Source organism: Pipistrellus hanaki, assembly GCF_964339955.1.
Source record: "Pipistrellus hanaki genome assembly, chromosome: 1".
Taxonomy (NCBI): domain Eukaryota; kingdom Metazoa; phylum Chordata; class Mammalia; order Chiroptera; family Vespertilionidae; genus Pipistrellus; species Pipistrellus hanaki.
The window spans coordinates 97,856,627-97,875,253 of NC_140503.1; the positions used below are offsets into that span (position 1 = coordinate 97,856,627).

Sequence of the window (18,627 nt, forward strand, 5' to 3'; positions counted from 1 at the left end):
GGACACTAAGTCAGGAACTGGAGGAGACTATCTGATGAGCAACCCTGCCCAAATCCACTGCTACCCCCTCCACAGCTAAGCTGGTGAGAGCACTGGCTGCAGTCAACAGCCTGAGAGAAACCAGGCCTGAGAAAACAAACGCCCCTTGTCTTTCAAGCTATTCACTTTATGGTTTGGTTTTCAAGAGAACTGACATCTGGCAGGGAATTCCTGCCCTGTCTGCTTGAGGCAGATGCTTGGGTTGTCTAAGCCAGTGGATAGTGAGAAATGTCTGGGGCAGTGAGAAATGGGGGAGGGAGAGAATTGGGGAAGATGAACCAATCAGAAATGTTCTAGGCTGAGAATGTTTATTTTTTTATTTTATTTTTTTTTTTTTATTTATTTATTTTTTTTCTTCGCGTGCGGCGCGACGGCGGGCCGGCCCCCTCCCCGCCGCGAGGAGGGGCTGCCCGCGAGACGCAAGCCGGGAAAGCCAGCGCGGAGAGTGTCCGCTGCGTCACAAAGACCAACGGGGGCGCGAACACCACCGAGGTCGGGCCGGGTTCCGCACCCCTTCCCCTTCCACACACAGCCATCGGGCAGGAGGGTAAGAGGCGAGGGGCCCGCGGGCAGAGCGAGAAGAGCGGTCCCATTCGCCAAGGAATGTCCGTCCCTCGTCTGGCGCGGCTTAGGCCCGGCCCGGGAGAGCGCGACGTCACCACATCGATCTAGGCTGAGAATGTTTAAAAATGCCTTTCAGGGCATTCCTGTGAGGCCCACACTCAATGTCTGCTGAATCAGCTGATGCCCACCTTTCTGAGGGAGAGCAGATGCAGGCTGTGGGAAGTGAGGCACTCTGGACAGTCCTGACATTGGGACCCATGGAGACAGGGTGAGGGGAACAGAGCTCTTCTGTGGTTATATCAGCCCAGATAAGCCCAAGGGCATTCAACTTCAGGTTCAGGGCCAAAGCTGAGCGCTGCCTGGGGTGGGAGGAGACTACAGGCCTCCCACAGGCCAGAAGCTAGACAATTGTTTTCTTCATCAACTCTGCCTTGAGGGCCCTACCTGCTGACTTGAGCCTGGTCTGTCTGCTCCAGCCACCAGGACTATGGACTGCAGGAGTACAGTCCTGTGCTGTTGGTAGACACATGATGGAACACAGCCCTGGGGACCGCCAGCACTGACCTCCCATTCATCCGCATCGCTGTAGAGGGTGACAGGAATGTCCTGGGGGCTGTAGAAATGTTTGGCTCGTTCAGTTGTGACCACTGCTACTTCCAGCTGTCACCAAGAAAAAATGGGGGTTGGGAGATGAGGGTGGTGAGACATGTTATAAGAGTCACTCCTGGAGGCCACGTGGGACCAGGCCAGGCAAGAGCTTTCTTCATAACCTGGCTACAGAGAGCACTTCTCCCTCCTTGGCAGTTTGCATAACTACTTCTACTGTCACCAAAAGTTCAGGCCCACCAGCTGTGGCTGTTTCACTTCCATATCAAGGAGCTACTGTGGAATCAGTCATCAACTGTGCAATGTATATAAAGCTGCAGGCTGCCATAGGCTCCTGCCGCTCCAGCAGAATGAGGCAAGAGGCAGAGCCAGATGGGAGAGAAACTCAGGGTAAGAGCATCCCAGGGGCCATGGCTGGCAGGAAGGGCCATCCTAAGGAGGCTAACAGGTAGCGAGCTCTCGACCACATTGGAGCCCTGCCCTCTGCAGGCCAAGGCACTGGGATCTGGGGCCCGGCACAGGGTGTTTGTATCCATGCCCCAGCGAGAGAGCAGGCAGTCTCTTCTCGTACTTCTAAGAACAAGGACTCATGGGCTCTGGCTGCAGACAGGCTCCAAGAAAATCAAACCTATGAAACATGTCGACACTCATGGGGCAAGAACAAAGTTTACCTTGATACTACTCATTTACTAGATAATGCAAACAAGGGGGATGGTCACGGTGCTTAACAGAATGATGGCCTTGAGAAAGAGTACATGGTAATGAGAATGGAACTCAAGGTAAAGGGGCCCAGAAGAGGTGGCTAAGAGAAAGATGTAGGAAATCACACCTTTGGGGGATATTTATCCAGAAGGGAGAAATGTCAAGAGTTACAAGGACAGAATCATTGACTAATCAGAGGAGGGGTCATAGTGGCAGTGTCTGGGCCAGATCTAGTCTGCAGATATGTTGTCTGGCCTGCATGGGGTTATAAACATTTTTCAGCCAGTATATACAAATCAAAATATTTCACATAGAAAACTTGTTTTCCTGGCTTCTCTTGAAAATCAGAAGCTCTGGCAATCCTGGATCCACATTCCTATTGATAACGACTTAGTGAGATTGAGTGATGGCTGCCTCTTTGAATGAAGTGTGCCTATGCCCATTCAACCTAGTCCACAGCTCTCCCTATCGTCTCCCGAAGGCCTTCTCTCACTTCTTTCCTGCCTGGCATGGGGCAGTATTCTACATGGCACTTAAGAGCAAAGTAGAGAACAGAAGTCTCAGAGAGGCAGCCTACAACAGAACTTCAGAAGCTCTGGTGTCCCCAGTTCTACTTGAGAGCTCTTGGACTTGTCCATTCTCTCTCACTCCCCTATAAGAATCTACCATACTCAGAACTTGCTCAAAACCTCAGGGACCTTTTAAAAAGTTATTTAAATCAAACCCCCACTGAGCACTGGAATCCTCTCTAGGATAGCCTTGAACAAGCCTTGTCCAGTTCTAAACAAAATGGCAATTGGATGGGGCTGCCATTTGATTACATCAAAACCTTACCTAAAATCCAAAAAAACTTTGTCTAATATTTAAAAAATAAACTAAAATGGGTATGCCTTATCCCCTGTGAGCCCAATCAAGCCCAGCGACAAACCATTTCCTAAGTGCTTTTTTAAGTGCTTACAAGCCTTGTCTATAGTAATTTGTGGAGCCCACCTCCTTTGTCTTTTTGCTAAATGGATATTAGTCATCTTTAGGCCTCAGGTCCTCTGCTGTCTCTAATGCATCCTGTAGGTCACCAACTATAACCTCAGCAATGCAGGAGAACTTGCCATGGTCAGAAGATGAATCACCCAACTTGGGGTTCATGTCCCTCCTATCACCACCTGTCCTACTTTTTTCAAGTTCAAAAGAAAAAATGGAAACAAAACAGGACTCAAGTCCCTCCTTTCTGTCCATCCCAATGATATGCCATTGGCCTCCAGCACAAGGCATTGTTTTGTTCTTTATCCAAATACACGGAACACAAAGAATCCAAGATGGCTGCACAGGTAAACACCTAACCGCAGCCACACACCACAATTTCAATAAAATACAACTAAAATATTAAATGGACATTACCCAGAACTACAGGAAAGTTGACTGACTAGAAATTCTACAACAAGAAGGAAAGAGAAAACCAGAAGGAAAATCAGAGGAGCTGTAAAAGCGTAAGGTACGGAGACACAGGGCGCGCGGAGAGGACGGAGCCGGAGAGGAGGGGCGGCTGAGTGCCTGGCTGGCTTTCCCTAGCGGGAAGGAGATATAAGCTCCGGACTGTGCTGAACCCCAGACCCAACTGCTCTGAACCCCAATTCTAGGCCAGACCCTGGGGACCCCGGCTCAAACAGAGGGAGCTGGGCTGTAAGCGGAAACCCGGGGGAGCGACGAAAGGCAGAGCCACCGGAGGCATGCACATTGCGTGCAGAGAAGGGACGGTTGGCTGTGCCGCGGGATTGCCCTGGTGGGAATGAGACAAAAGCTCCAGACTGCTCTGAACGCCACCTCCAACTCCACTTCCAAATGAACTGAACCCCAGTTCCGGGCTCATTGGGGGAGAGACTAGACTGTTTGGTAACAGGCGAAAATCGAGGGCACCTTTCTCTCAGAGGTGGTTACAATGAGTACTGAAGGACCTAAGGAATACTGAGACTCAGGAGCCGCATAGGGCGGGGCTGACGGAAGCCAAGGCTGTAGGCTCCACCCTGAAACTACATCCAAGCAGAACACAGAGACTTTTAAGGCTACCAACTCAGGAAAGCTGTGAAAATGCAGAGACAAGGAAAAAGATCACAAACGAAAGAAATGGAGGACAAAAAGCCATTGGATATAGAGTTCAAATCTACACTTATAAGGTTTTTCAAGAATTTCCTAGAAAAGGTTGATAAGACCTATTAGGATATGAAAAGGGATCAACTAGAATTAATAAGGAATCAACAAGAAATAATAAGGGATCAACAAGAAATAAAGAATACATTGTCTGAAATAAAAAAATATTATACAGAGTCCTAAAAACAGAATGGAAGATCCTAAGAATCAAGTCAAAGATTTGGAACATAAAGAGCCAGAAGACACTCCTCCGCAGAAGCAAGAAGGCAAGAGAATCCAGAAAGTTGAAGATAATGTAAGAAACCTCTGGGACAACTTCAAGCGAACCAACATCAGAATTATGGGGGTCCCAGAAGATGAGAGAGTAAGATATCGAAAACATACTGAAAGAAATAGTGACAGAAAACTTCCCCCACCTGGTGAAAGAATTAGACTTACAAGTCCAGGAAGCACGCAGAACCCCAAACAAAAGGAATCCAAAGAGGACCACACCAAGACACATCATAATTAAAATTCCAAGAGCAAAAGACAAAGAGAGAATATTAAAAGCAGCAAGAGCAAAGCAGGTAGTTACCTATAAAGGAGCACCTATACGATTGTCGGCTGATTTCTCAACAGAAACCATGCAGGCTAGACGGGAATGGCAAGAAATATTCAAGGTGATGAATAGTAAGAACCTACAGCCAAAGATAATCTATCCAGCAAAGCTATCACTCAGAATCGAAGAGCTTCTGAGTCAGATAAAGAGCTTCACCAATAAAAAAAAAAGCTAAAGGAGTTCTTCACTGCCAAACCAGAATTATATGAATTGCTGAAGGGGGTTCTTTCAGAAGAGAAAGTAAATAAAGATAAAAATTATGAACAACAAATTTGTAACTATCAATAAGTGAATCTAAAAACCAAGGAAATTAAAAAAAAAAATCTGATGAACAATATTAACTGTTGAATATAATAGAATCAGAGGTATGGAAGGGGAGTGAACTGATGATTCTTGGGGAGAAGGGAGGTGGGGGGTGTGGGAAGAGACTGAGCATAAACTGTGCACCTATGGATGAGGACAATGGGGGGTGGGGGGTGGGGGGGAGAGAAACATTTGTAATAATATGAACAATAAAGATTTATTAAAAAAAAATACATGGTGTTTCACTGCAAGCTTCAGCTCCCTCTGGACCATATACAACCTTCATGTTTACTTACATGTCCTCCTTTCCAACTGTTTTCTCCCCCCACCCCCCAACTGATTTATTTATTTATTTAATATTTATTGTTGAAAAGATGTCACCCTTTTCCCCCTCCATTGATCCCTTCTATCCCACTTCCACCCCTTCTCCAGGCTTTCACTGCACTGTTGTCTATATCCATGGGCTATGCATATACGCCTGTCAGTTCTTTGGTTAATCTCTTCCCCTCCATACTTCCCTCTAAAATATGTCAGTCTGTTGCATGCTTCATTGTCTCTGGTTTTATTTTGTTTGTCAGTTTATTTTATTCATTAGATTCCATATATGAGTGAGATAAAGTGATATTTGTCTTTCTCTGACTGGCTTATTTCACTTAGCATGATACTCTCCTGGTCCCTCCATGCTGTCTCAAAAGGTAAGAGATCCTTCTTTATTACAGCTGCATAGTATTCCACTGTGTATATGAACCACAGTTTGTTTTTATCCATTCACCTACTGATAGGTACCTGGGCTATTTTCAGATCTTAGCTATTATAAATAATGCTATGAACATTAAAAAATATGGAATGCCTCACGGATTTGCATGTCATCCTTGCGCAGGGCCATGGTAATCAATCTATTGTTCCAATTTTAGTATACCGTATTTTTCCATGTATTAGATGCCATCTAGACCAGTTTCCCAACCTTCTCTCATGATGAGAATCACCTGGTGGAGTTGTTAAAACACAGATTCCTGAATCCCAACTAAGAAGTGCTAAACTAGAATTTTTGAGAACATATAGGAAAATTGTATACTTAACTAGTGCTCTAAGACAGATTTTATATACAGAGCACTAAGTTAGGTATGAAATTTTACCTATATGTTCTCAAAAATTCTAGTTTAGCACTTCTTAGTTGGGATTCAGGAATCTGTGTTTTAACAACTCCACCAGGTGATTCTCATCATGAGAGAAGGTTGGGAAACACTGATCTAGACTCACTCGCCGCCGAAGGCCCGCCTCACCTCCCGCACGCCCTGCCACTGCCCTGCAGAAAATGCTTTGATTACACACAGTCCTTCGCCAGATGAGGCCCGTGTCCAGGGCACTGGCTCCTCACCTCACTCGGGCTTATGCTGAAGATGTAAAATTTGGTGCAGAGGCTCGAGCCTTAATGCTGCAAGGTGTAGACCTTTTAGCCGACGCCGTCGCCGTTACTATGGGGCCAAAGGGAAGAACAGTGATTATTGAACAGAGCTGGCTGGGGAAGTCCCAAAGTAACAAAAGATGGTGTAACCGTTGCAAAGTCCATTGACTTAAAAGAAAAATATAAAAACATTGGCGCCAGACTTGTTCAAGGTGTTGCCAATAATACAAACGAAGAGGCTGGGGATGGCACCACCACTGCTACTGTGCTGGCACACTCCATCGGCAAGGAAGACTTTGAGAAGATTAGTAAAGATGCTAACCCGGTGGAAATCAGGAGAGGTGTGATGTTAGCAGTTGATGCTGTAATTTCTGAACTTAAGAAGCAGTCTAAACCTGTGACAACCCCTGAAGAAATAACTCAGGTTGCTACAATTTCTGCAAATGGAGACCAAGAAATTGGCAACATAATTTCTGACGCAATGAAAAAGGTTGGAAGGAAAGGAGTCATCACTGTAAAGGATGGAAAAACACTGAATGATGAATTATAAATTATTGAAGGCATGAAGTTTGATCGAGGTTATATTTCTCCATACTTTATTAATACAGCAAAAGGTCAGAAATGTGAATTCCAAGATGCATACGTTCTCTTGAGTGAAAAGAAAATTTCTAGTGTTCAGTCCATGGTACCTGCTCTTGAAATTGCCAATGCTCACCGCAAGTCCCTGGTCATAATTGCTGAAGATGTTGATGGAGAAGCTCTCAGTACACTCGTTTTGAATAGGCTAAAAGTTGGTCTTCAGGTTGTAGCAGTCAAAGCTCCAGGTTTTGAGGACAATAGGAAGAACCAGCTTAAAGACATGGCTATTGCTACTGGTGGTGCCGTGTTTGGAGAAGAAGGATTGACACTCAACCTAGAAGATGTTCAGCCTCATGACCTAGGAAAAGTTGGAGAGGTCACTGTGACCAAAGATGATGCCATGCTCTTGAAAGGAAAAGGTGACAAGGCTCAGATTGAAAAACGTATTCAAGCAATCATCGAGCAGTTAGATAGCACAACTAGTGAATATGAAAAGGAAAAACTGAATGAACGCCTGGCCAAACTCTCAGATGGGGTAGCTGTGTTGAAGGTTGGTGGGACAAGTGATGTTGAATTGAATGAGAAGAAAGACAGAGTCACAGATGCCCTCAAATCACCCGGGCTGCTGTGGAGGAAGGCATTGTCCTGGGAGGGGGCTGTGCCCTGCTTTGGTGCATTCCAGCCTTGGACTCAATAACTCCAACTAATGAAGATAAAAAAATTGGTATAGAAACTATTAAGCACTAAAAATTCCTGCAATGACCATTGCTAAGAATGCAGGTGTTGAGGGATTGTTGATAGTTGAGAAAATTTTGCAAAGTTCCTCAGAACTTGGTTATGATGCCAGGCTTGGAGAATTTGTGAATATAGTGGAAAAAGGAATCATTGATCCAAATAAGGTTGTAAGAACTGCTTTACTGGATGCTGCTGGCATGGCCTCTCTGTTAACAACAGCAGAAGTTGTGGTCACAGAAATTCCCAAAGAGGAGAAGGACCCTGGGATGGGTGGGATGGGTGGAATGGGAGGAGGGATGGGAGGCGGCATGTTCTAGCCCTGGAATAGTGCCTTACCGTCTTACTGAGAACTGAGAGGAAGCTCAGGGCATCTCCTCACCTATAACTTCAGAGAAGTCAGTTGAAGGAAATGACTGAAGAAAAGGCTGGCTGATGTTCAAGAAAATCACTAACCATCAGTTACTGGTTTCAGTTGACAACACACAATGGTTTACTGCTGTCATTGTCCATGCCTACAGATAATTTATTTTGTATTTTTGAATAAAAATACATTTGTACATTCCTGATAAGTGCAAGAGCCATGTACAAATGTACTGCTTTCAGTGTAAATCACTGAGGCATGTTTACTACTATTCTGTTACAATCAGGATTTCAGTGCTTGCCATTACCTGATGAGAAGTGAAGAAGCAGCCTTTCTGTGGAGAGTAAGAATAATTGTGTACAAAGTAGAGAAATATCCAATTATGTGACCTTTGTGTAATAAAAATTTGTTTAAAGTTAAAAAAAAAAAGATGCCATCTATAAGATGCCCCTCACTTTTCCAATCCAAAATTTAAAATCAATATTTTAAACATATTTTTATTTAGTAATTTCTGCAGGTAATGTTTACATACCAGTACTATGATATTATGCAGAACACATTTTTATTTAGTAATTACTGCAGGTAATATTTACATACCAGTACTATGATATTATGCAGAACATATTTTTATTTAGTAATTACTGCAGGTAATGTTTACATACCAGTACTATATTATGCAGCATATTGCTTTATTCAGCCTCTGTTGCAACACTGCTCTCTTCTTCATTATTAGTTCCAGATATATCAAGTTCTTCAACTTCTATTGTATCACTGCTGTCTTCTGAGTCATTACTCATAAACTGGTGGCATTTTCTGAGCTTTGTTCGTGTTCTCAAGGCCAACCTTTCTCTCCTCATGAAATTGAAGCAACATTTTATCTTTCCTGTAAAATCAACAATGTTCATTTCACTTGCAAACACTCTTGCCTGACATTGAATAAGCTTGGTTGACACATATACTCAGTAAGCTACTTTGGCACTGCTCCATAATCCAAGTTTTAAGCCTCTGCTCTAAGTTTGCCCATTTTGCTGGTTTTCCTCTTAAGGCCTTCTTCCTTTTTTGCATCTTAAGGAGTTGTTCTTCCTGTTTCTCCAATGTCTGATCATACACTCAGTGGGAGGAGGTCCAAATTGCCTCTCTGCAACTCTATTTCCATGCTCTTTTGCATAGCTGATTACATTCAGTTTGAATTTTGCAGAGTAAGACAATCGCTTATCAGTATTTATCTTTTTATTTTTTGACATCTTTATCGGCTCAGAATGCTCAGATCCCTGTTGCATCTGTACACTCCAGCTCCAATTATGGAATCAGCTGATGTCAATAACAATAAGGCTCATGCTCGGAGGAAGCCTGTTTGACAAGCTATGGGCAGCCACGAACCCCTGTGGCAACCTCTTTGGCTGACTTCCATGTATAAGATGCCCCTCGATTTTCAGTAATGACTTTAGGAAAAGCACCTTATACACACACACACACAAATATGGTATGTGCTGCTGAAGTGAGCACCCATCTGTTTTCCAATCTCTGTCAATATGGGCTTTCCAGATACTTATGTCAGTTTCTAGTCACTGCCTTCTTTTCCTCATTGGTACCACTTTCTCATTTCTAAGAGCTTTCCAACCATCTTGAATAATTTGCCACTTAAGAATGTCCCAGTTTATCCTCTTTTATCCTAAAATTTTGAAAGCTTCATCCTGAACATCTAGTTTCCCTACTCTCCCCAACTCCCCAACTGCCTGCCAGGTCTTCAAGTGAAGACTGTGCGTGGGCCCAGCCCTCAGTAGCGTTCTGTTTGGTAATGGCTATGTTTAGGGGCTCCCTCCTCTCTCAGCTCTACACTTTCTTTCCTTCTACATCACCTTCAGGGCCTCAGGGCCTTCATTCAGCCTGTCCTTGGCCCCTGGAGGGTTCTAACCAGGGATCCAGATAGGGCTCCCACCCTACTTAACCCTTCTTGAGATCTTCCCTCTAAGCTCCTCCCCCAGTCTCTCAGTTGATCCCTCTCTGATTACCTTCCCAGGGCACACAGTTGTTAGGGAGTTTCCTGGGGTCACTATCTTTACTTAAAGAGTAATGTGGAAAGTATGTGATGGGTCCTACCTTGACCCTTCTGAAGTAGCCACCTCTCCTTGGAAGTGACCCTGACCCCAGTGCTATCCAGCAGGCCCAGGCCAGTTTTTCTGGTTTCAGAGAGATGTCACTTGATCTGATTCATCAGCCCTTGGACTTTGTTCTTTCATTTTCATTCTCTCTGTCAAAAGATCTGGGAGCCAAAGGCTGGGCCCCAAGTTTGCACACATTTGAAGAAAATAAAGAGCAAGTTGTGTTACCTTCTAGATATTAAATTACTCAGACTATTGACTCATTCAACCTGACTCCTAGCAAATGCCAAGGAGTCCTGGCAGGGCAAAAACAACTCCTGAGGGCAGGAACCCTCCTTGGCTTTCTCTAACATACTTCTAGGTCCTGGTAGAAGCAGGGCTAGATTAAAACAATCTCCACACACTACAGAACTCTTAAAAGGCAATTCTGTGCAGTCTCCTGGCAAGATCACTGCGAACAGTTTTTATACCTAATGTTTTTAACCTGAACTTTGTGTGATGCGACCAATGCCTGGCCACACCCTTATATGAGCTTCCTGTGTGTATTTTGCCCAGTATTCATAGTGATTTCCTTCTAAAACCAGTTGGCAAGTCTGGTTTCCTTTTCTCTGCTGAAGAGACATCAGCAATCAGAAATGAAAACAGATTTGGGGTGATACCTTCTTTTCTACTTTAGGCCCATTGTCTGACCCACATTACTTCTGGAGCAGATTGAGAGACCTGTGGAGAAGTACTTCCAAAGCCACAGGACGGGACAAACTCCATGGCTTGAATTTCTACTTCCAGTATTATCTCTGGCCTCTACCCACTATAACCATGAGCTAGTAGCATGCCCTCTCCAAGTTGTGACAACCAGAAATGTCTCCAGACATTGTCCACTGTCCCCTGGAAGGCAAAACCGCCTCCTCCATGCAATGATGGAAATGTGTCACATCAGTGTTGCCCAGGGCAGCCACAGCCACATTTGGCTATTGAACATCTGAGGTATGGCTGGTGTTACTACAAAACTGAATTTGTGGTTCATTTAATTTTAATAATTTAAATTTAAATTTGAATATGGCCAATAGCTGCCATATTAGATAGCACTGCTCTGGTATACACAAGCGAAGAAGAGCCACCCAGCTGAGTGGCTGGAAAAGACTAAGTGTTTCTTGTATGGTATGTGATAATAGCTCCAAAGACTGATGAGGATTCTAAAGTGGAAGCACCAGCCATGGCATAACCTGCCACAAGGCAAGGAGCCCTGAACTTTGGTGCATCAGACCTCTGGGTTGGCACACATAGCAAAGGCTGACCAGTATTGATAGTGCCCAGGGCCTTGGGGCCAGCCAAGAAGCTGACATAAACCTAAGCATGAGGGTGGAGTTATACTCCAGGAAAAAGGAGTTTTGGTGTCCAGGATAGACAATACACAGTGTGGGAAGCTGTGGAGGAGGTAGCATTGTTAACAAATTCTCAAAATGTTTCTAGTTGACTCATTGGGTGTTCCAATCACTCCATGTCTCAACTGGCAAACATTTACCAAGCCTACTATGTACACAGGAGTCAGAGCTAGTAAGATACAAGCTCTGTCCTCAGTAAGGGCTCAATTTAATAGGTAGGTGGGTATATATAATCCCTGACTATAAAGCAAGGCAGACCAGGCAGGAGTCCACAGTTCCTGGAGATTCTCATCCTCACAAATGGGGTTAGCTTGAGCAAAGGATGTCCCAGCTCCAGATCTGAGCTGCTCATGTTCACTCCTGCTGAAGGAGCAGATCTGAGCTGCTCCTTCCCTCCAGTACCTTCTCTCAAGCTGCCTTTGGACCACCAGTTCTGCTAACCTACTAGCTGGAGGATCTCAAGCAAATCCCCCTTCTCCTCTAAACCCAGTTTTCCTTTCTGAGCCAAGAGCCATTTGGACCACATGGCCTCCAGTAGCCAAACCAGCCCACTGTGCCATCCCAGCCCTCTTGTTACCCTTGCCATTTCCTACCAGGCTCTGCCTCCAAAGGGGCCTCCTGGGAGAGCTGGTGTTCTGGTTGCACCAGCCCTTTTAGTCACTCAAGCAGGACCAGCTGCCAATCCCTCTGTGCCCTTCCCCAGCAAGAGAAAACTCTCAAATATGAAACCAGAGAGACAGACTGCACAGGCTCTCCATGGGGATATTGTTCTGAGTATCAAGGAAGGCTGCTGCGGTCAGGACTCCGCAGACAGGGCTGACTGCTTTTTACCAGCAGTCTGCAGAGTTCACTTCCTAGGGGAGCAGGCCAGCGAGGAAGGGGCCAGCCTAGCCAGCAGAGGTCCAAACAACTTGGAGCACTAAAGATGAAGGGACTAGGACAGGACAGGCAGGTACCCTTGCCTGGAAAGATATACCTCAAACCAGGCCTTGTTTTTCCTGCTTGGGAACATAAAAAAAAAAAAAGGCATAAAGTTACAAAAAATGTTCCATAATATCCAAACTGTAATCCCCAACTGACTTTAAAAATAAAATAAATATGCACAGAGGATAGATGCTCAACCACTGAGCAACACTGGCCAGGCTAGGCCAGATACTACTTTAAACTTTGTCACAACTACTCAACTCTGTAGCAGCAAGATTGCAGCCATTGGCAAAACACAAATGAGTACATGCGGCTGTTTCTAAAAAACATGATGGACCCGTGAATATGAATTTCCTATACTTTTGTGTAACACAAAATAGTCTCCTTTTGATTTTTCTAACCATTTAAATATGTGAAAACCATTATTAGCTCACAGGCCATACAAAAATGACCCATGAACCAGGAGATCACGGTTCAATTCCCACTCAGGGCACATGCCTGGGGTGTGGGCTCAATCCCTAGTAGGTACAAGAGATAGCGATCAATGATTCTCTTTCATTATTGATGTTTCTGTCTTTCCCTCTCCCTTCCTCTCTGAAATCAATTTTTTTTTTTAATGTAAAGGAAAAAAACAAACAAACAAAAAAAAAACAGGTCACAAAACAGGATTTGTCCTGGGACCACTGTTTGCTAAGTCCTGTACCTTGCTCATTCATGTGTATCTTAAGGATTGTCCCACGTCAGCACACAGAGATTCATTCATTCATTCTTCTAAACCAGAGGTTCCCAAACTTGTTTGTGCCGTAGACCCCTTGCCATGTTTTTCGGTTTTGGGTAGACCCCCTACTTACCTGATATTGATTTTTTTGTAAATTTCTAACTGTAGTGAAGTTTAGTGTTAAAATTTAATAAAAAATAATGTACCTACTTTTCTCCGGCATTCTCAAACAAAATAACATTCACTATAATTTGTATGATAAACTACCAGTTTATATTTTTTTAAATATTTTCTCAGCACTTTCCTATTCAAGATTCAGGAAATGAATGAACGTATTTTTTTCACATTCATATTTATAGAGTGACGAATTGAACAAGTCGGTGCAAGTTCGCGAAGCTTTGAGACAAAAATTGGCAAGAATGTTTACTGCGCGTATGCTTGTAACAAGATGATACTGGTATATCATTATGTGCAGGTTTTTATCCTACAACTTACACAATTTTATAAACATATATAATAAATTTTTTACTTCATAGGTACTTTTATAAATAATTTATATGTTTTTATATTATAAGATAATATGATGTAAGTAAATAGGTACTATCAGTGTATGTTGAGATCCACTATCGTGGACCCCCATTTTCATTTCATGGACCCCCAAATTTTTTTTTCGCTGACGTAGACCCCTTGCAGGTTGTCATAGACCCCTGGGGGTCGATATAGACCACTTTAGGAATCACTGGTTTCCAATGGTTTAGAATGTTTAGAATCTAAACCATCACCACAGAGCCCATTGAGAGGCTGGACCATAATTGCACCACACCTCTCTATTGTTGGACAATTTGTTTCCAGTTTTATTGTTATTTTGAAATTGTAAAAAATACTATAATCAATTTCCTTATACATATGGATGTTTATAAATATACCCCACAGGGTTCAGTCCTATAGGTGAATCAAGGGCTGTCAACATTTGTGATTTCTCTACATATTGCCAAATAGTCCTCCAGAAAAGCAGAATTTATTTCATACTACATGAGCAGAGCCCTCTTTCCTTCCCCTTGATGACTCTGAATGTCCTGATGGGCATTCTAGAAATATTCTCTAAGCTCAAAGCCTGACAGCTCCCTGAGTGGGAGATTTTCTCTACCTTTAGAAATCTCCTTCCAGCCTGGCCGGCATGGCGCAGTGGCTGAGCATGGACCAATGAACCAGGAGGTCACATGCTCTGGTTTCAGAGTCTATCCCTAGTAGAGGGCATGCAAGAGGCAGCCGATCAATATTCTCTCATCATTGATAGTTCTATCTCTCTTTTTCTTCTCCCCTCCTCTCTGAAATCAATAAAAAATGTATTTTAATAATAATATTAAAATATTTTAATAATATTTAATAATATTAAATATTAAAATATTTCTTTAAAAAGAAATCCCCTCTGGCTCTCAATCCTGCTGATGCCTGCCCTAGCAAAGCTAGAGGTATCTGTTTTCTCCTCCCAAGTGAGAAAAAAGCCAACCAAAGGGCAGAAACTGACTGATAGCTCACACTAACTGCCACCCCAATACATGATAATTATGAACTGCAAAAAATCCTGAAGCTCCTTCCCTCCAGTACCTTCTCTCAAGCTGCCTTTGGGCCATAGTCCTTTGTGCTCTCACATCTAGAATCTTCTATCATTACTGCCAGAGAGTTCTTGAAGATAGGTCATTTGAGTAGCTTCTCTTCAGTGCACCAATAAGAAATCTGAGGCTAGCCAAAACCTGTTTGGCTCAGTGGATAGAGCGTTGACCTGCGGACTGAAGGGTCCCAGGTTCAATTCCAGTCAAGGGCATGTACCTTGGCTGCGGGCACATCCCCAGTGAGGGGTGTACAGGAGGCAGCTGATTTCTCTCTCATCAATGTTTCTAACTCTCTATCCCTCTCCCTTCTTCTCTGTAAAAAAATCAATAAAATATATTTAAAAAAAAAAAATCTGAGGCTAGCCCTAGCTAGTGTTGCTGAGTGGTTAAAGCATCGGCCTGTACACCAAAAGGTCGGGAGTTCAATTCCTGGCCAAGGGCTTGTATCTGGGTTGCAAGTTCACTCCACAACCCAGTCAGAGTGCATGTGGGAGATAATCAATCAATGTGTGTCTCTCACCTCTCCCCCCCCCCCCCCCCCCCCCCCGTCCCCGCTCCCACCCCTCCCTGTCTCCCTTCCATTCTCTCTCTGGAAAGAATATCCTCAGGTGAGAATTAACAAAAGGAAGGAAGGAAGGAAGGAAGGAAGGAAGGAAGGAAGGAAGGAAGGAAGGAAGGAAGGAAGGAAGGAAGGAAGGAAGGAAGGAAGGAAGGAAGGAAGGAAGGAAGGGGAATTATGCCCTCTAGTATGCGAGGAAGGGAGAGGGAGGGAGGGAGGGAGGGAAGAAAGGGAGAAAGGGAAGAAACAGAAAGACACGAAAAGACACGAAAAGGCATGAAAAGAAAAGAAAAGAAAAGAAAAGAAAAGAAAAGAAAAGAAAAGAAAAGAAAAGAAAAGAAAAGAAAAGAAAAGAAAAAGAAAAGGAAAGTTGAGGCAACAGAGAACTAACTTGCCCATGGTCCCAGAATGAGAAATCCTCTATGCTCAGTTGCCTCTATTTATGTTTTTTTAACATATATTTTTATTGATTTCAGAGAGGAAGGGAGAGGGAGAGAGATACAGAAACATCAATGATGTGAGAGAATCATCGATCAGCTGCTTCCTGAGAGATCAAGCCTGAAACCCGAGAATATGGCCTGACCAGGAATTGAACCCTCATAGGTCGACACTCAATCACTGAGCCATGCCGGCCGGGTTCAGCTACCTCTCTTGAGGTAAGGCTGGCCCCTGCTATCCAACCCCCCACCTCACATAAAGACTCTAAGGCTACTTTGTTGGTGGTCACTCTTCCCTGATAGTTGGTATGTGAGTCTTGAGGCCAAATCCACTCCTCTCCCTTATACCCTTACAATTTCCCTGTCTGGCTCTAGATCAGTGGCTCTGCTGGGATGACTGGACACAGGTGAATCAGGAGTAGTTATGAGCACATGTGCGGAATCACTCAACTCTCTGCAGCCACACCAGCTTCCTGTTTGCTAGTCAGAATCTAGGTATACCTAACGGCACCTTGGCAGGTAAACCCATGACTTAGATAAAGAGCAGAGAAGGACTGCTTCAAGGGACAAAGATTGCTCTGGGGTGTGTGTGTGTGTGTGTGTGTGTGTGCAGAAATGAGGAGATCAGTGCCATCAGAGAATGTGGAGAAGTGCTACCTCAGGGCCAACACAGGCAAGCCAGGAATCTCCCTTAGTTACCAACACCTCACAAGGGCCCCACCAAGCAAACCCAGGCTCTTTAAGGACCTGTCTACCTGCAGGATGAGAGAGCCAAAGGTGACATGAATGTGGACCCTCTGCTTGAACAGATGGATTGTGGTTCCCATGACTCTTCCCACTGGCTGACCCAAAGAGCATAACAGTTTAAGGGGAAAGAGAGTGAAGGACAGGAAACAAACACTGTTAAATGCTTTCATGTGCCAAGAGCTGTGTCTAGCTTTTGGCACAGATGACAAGCTGTTTCATCTGTGCCCCGCTTTCTCAGCCTTGACAAGAGCACAAAGGGATGGGTGAGAGTGGTCATCCTAATTTTAAACCAAAAAAAAAAGCAGGCTCCAAGAGGCTGAGCCAGGTCATCCTTCTTCCCAGGTCAATGCCTTTCTGGCTACCTGTCTTTTGGCTTCAACTCCAGCCAGAGAAGAAAAACTGAGTCCTGTTCCAGATATAGCCTGTCCCTCAGCAGACTAAGCTAAAAAGCCTGGAGTGGGCTGGAGAACCTTCGGGCTCCAGGCAACCCTTTCTTCATACCCCTATAAATGCTGGCTGTGTGGAATGGCAGGATGTGTGGAGTTCCCATTTCCCTTAGCTCTGAAACTGCCCATCTGTTTCCTGGGATAGGACTTCCTGCCACCAGCCAGTCTGGAAATGTACTTGCTCTGGGGCTATGAGAAAGGGGAACCACATGTCTTCCTCCCTAGGGGGGCAGTGGCAGAGGCTGCTCCTACTGTAACCCCTTCTAGCCTCCCACCCTCAGGGCTCTGCTGGCCAGCTTCTACCAACAGTTTAGGGCACATAAGGGGTACCAGTATCCAGCAGTACCAGTGTCCAGACTCAGAATAGCCCTGAGACTCTTCTCTCTTTCCCCATCTGGCCTAGCTGGCATCTATGGCTGCCTGCTTTACTGCTTCTCCTGGCCTGAAAGGGGTGAGGTGAGGGGCTAATTTTCTGGGTAAAGAAGTTCATGGAAAGTTAAAGTGAAAGATTTCTCAGCCCTGGAATCTCAACATAGTCATCTGCTGATGAGCACTGCTCCCTGCTGGACACACCGGTACACCCACCTGTTCCATCCTGCATCAGGAGCTATGCAGATAACAATCGAGGAAAAGCACTACCTGAGCCCCAGAGTCTTAACACCACTCCACAAAACTAGTCTCCAACAACACAAGCAGTGTCAGAGGCAGTTGATGGTTCCATATCTTAATCAAGATTCTCTCCTTGAAGACCCACCTCAGAACAAGGGACTCACACAGACTGAAAGTGAAAGGATGCAAAAATATCTATCAGGCAAATGGAAATGAAAAAAAAAAAAAAAAAAAAAAAGCTGGGGTACCAATACTTATATCTGACAAAATAGACCTCAAAGTAAAAACCATAACAAGAGATAAGAAAGGCCACTTCATAATTCTAAAGGGATCGATACAACAAGAGGATATAACTCTGGTAAACATATGTGCACCCAATATAGGAGCACCCAAATACATAAAACACCTTCTGGAAGATATCAGGGAAGAGATTGACAGCAACACAATCATAGTAGGAGACTTTAATACCCATTAACATCACTGGATAAGTCCTCTAGACAAAAAATTAGCAAAGAAACAGCAATCTTAAACGATCTTTGGATCAGATGGACTTGACATCTTTAGAACATTCCACCCCAAAACTACAGAATATACATTCTTCTCAAGCACACAAAATGAGACATTTTAAAAGATAGACCACATATTGGGACAAAGGCAAAGTCTCCAAATTCAAGAGGATTGAAATCATATCAAGCATCTTCTCAAATCACAATGGCATAAAATTAGAAATCAACTACAGTAAAAACAATCACAAAAATTCAAACAGTTAGAGGCTGAATAGCATACAATTAAACAATGAGTAGGTTACCAAAGAGATCAAAGAAAAAGAAAAAAAATCCTGGAAACAAATGACAACGAAAACACAACAATCCAAAATCTTTGGGACACAATGAAAGCAATCCTGAGAGGGAAGTTCATAGCCTTACAAGCCTACCACAAAACAAACAAACAAACAAACAAACAAACAAATAAAACAAGAAAAACTGGTAATAAACCATCTAACTCTGCAACTTGAAGAATTAGAAAGAGAGCAACAAGAAAAGCTCAGTATGAGCA

General features: G+C 43.9%; 1 protein-coding gene and 1 pseudogene across 21 annotated transcripts in view; one reads left to right on the forward strand and one right to left on the reverse strand.

The window, feature by feature from the left end:
* The window catches only part of PPCDC (phosphopantothenoylcysteine decarboxylase), a 68,345-nt gene that overhangs the window by 38,518 nt on the left and 11,200 nt on the right, over window positions 1-18,627 (reverse strand). For 6 of the 20 annotated variants that reach the window (XM_084906468.1, XM_084906469.1, XM_084906482.1 and 3 more), the window contains one exon: window positions 1,168-1,263. The exons of 6 other annotated variants lie outside the window; for them this stretch is intronic. In XM_084906468.1, coding sequence (XP_084762594.1) covers window positions 1,168-1,263 — 96 coding nt within the window. Of the gene's footprint in view, window positions 1-1,047; window positions 1,264-8,696; window positions 8,918-10,134; window positions 10,995-18,627 lie in introns of those variants that run through there. 8 more of the 20 variants (XM_084906483.1, XM_084906477.1, XM_084906466.1 and 5 more) reach the window with 5 other exon arrangements.
* LOC311633354 (60 kDa heat shock protein, mitochondrial-like) lies at window positions 6,209-8,463 on the forward strand (annotated as a pseudogene). The gene has a single exon. The product of its transcript is annotated as a 60 kDa heat shock protein, mitochondrial-like (transcript).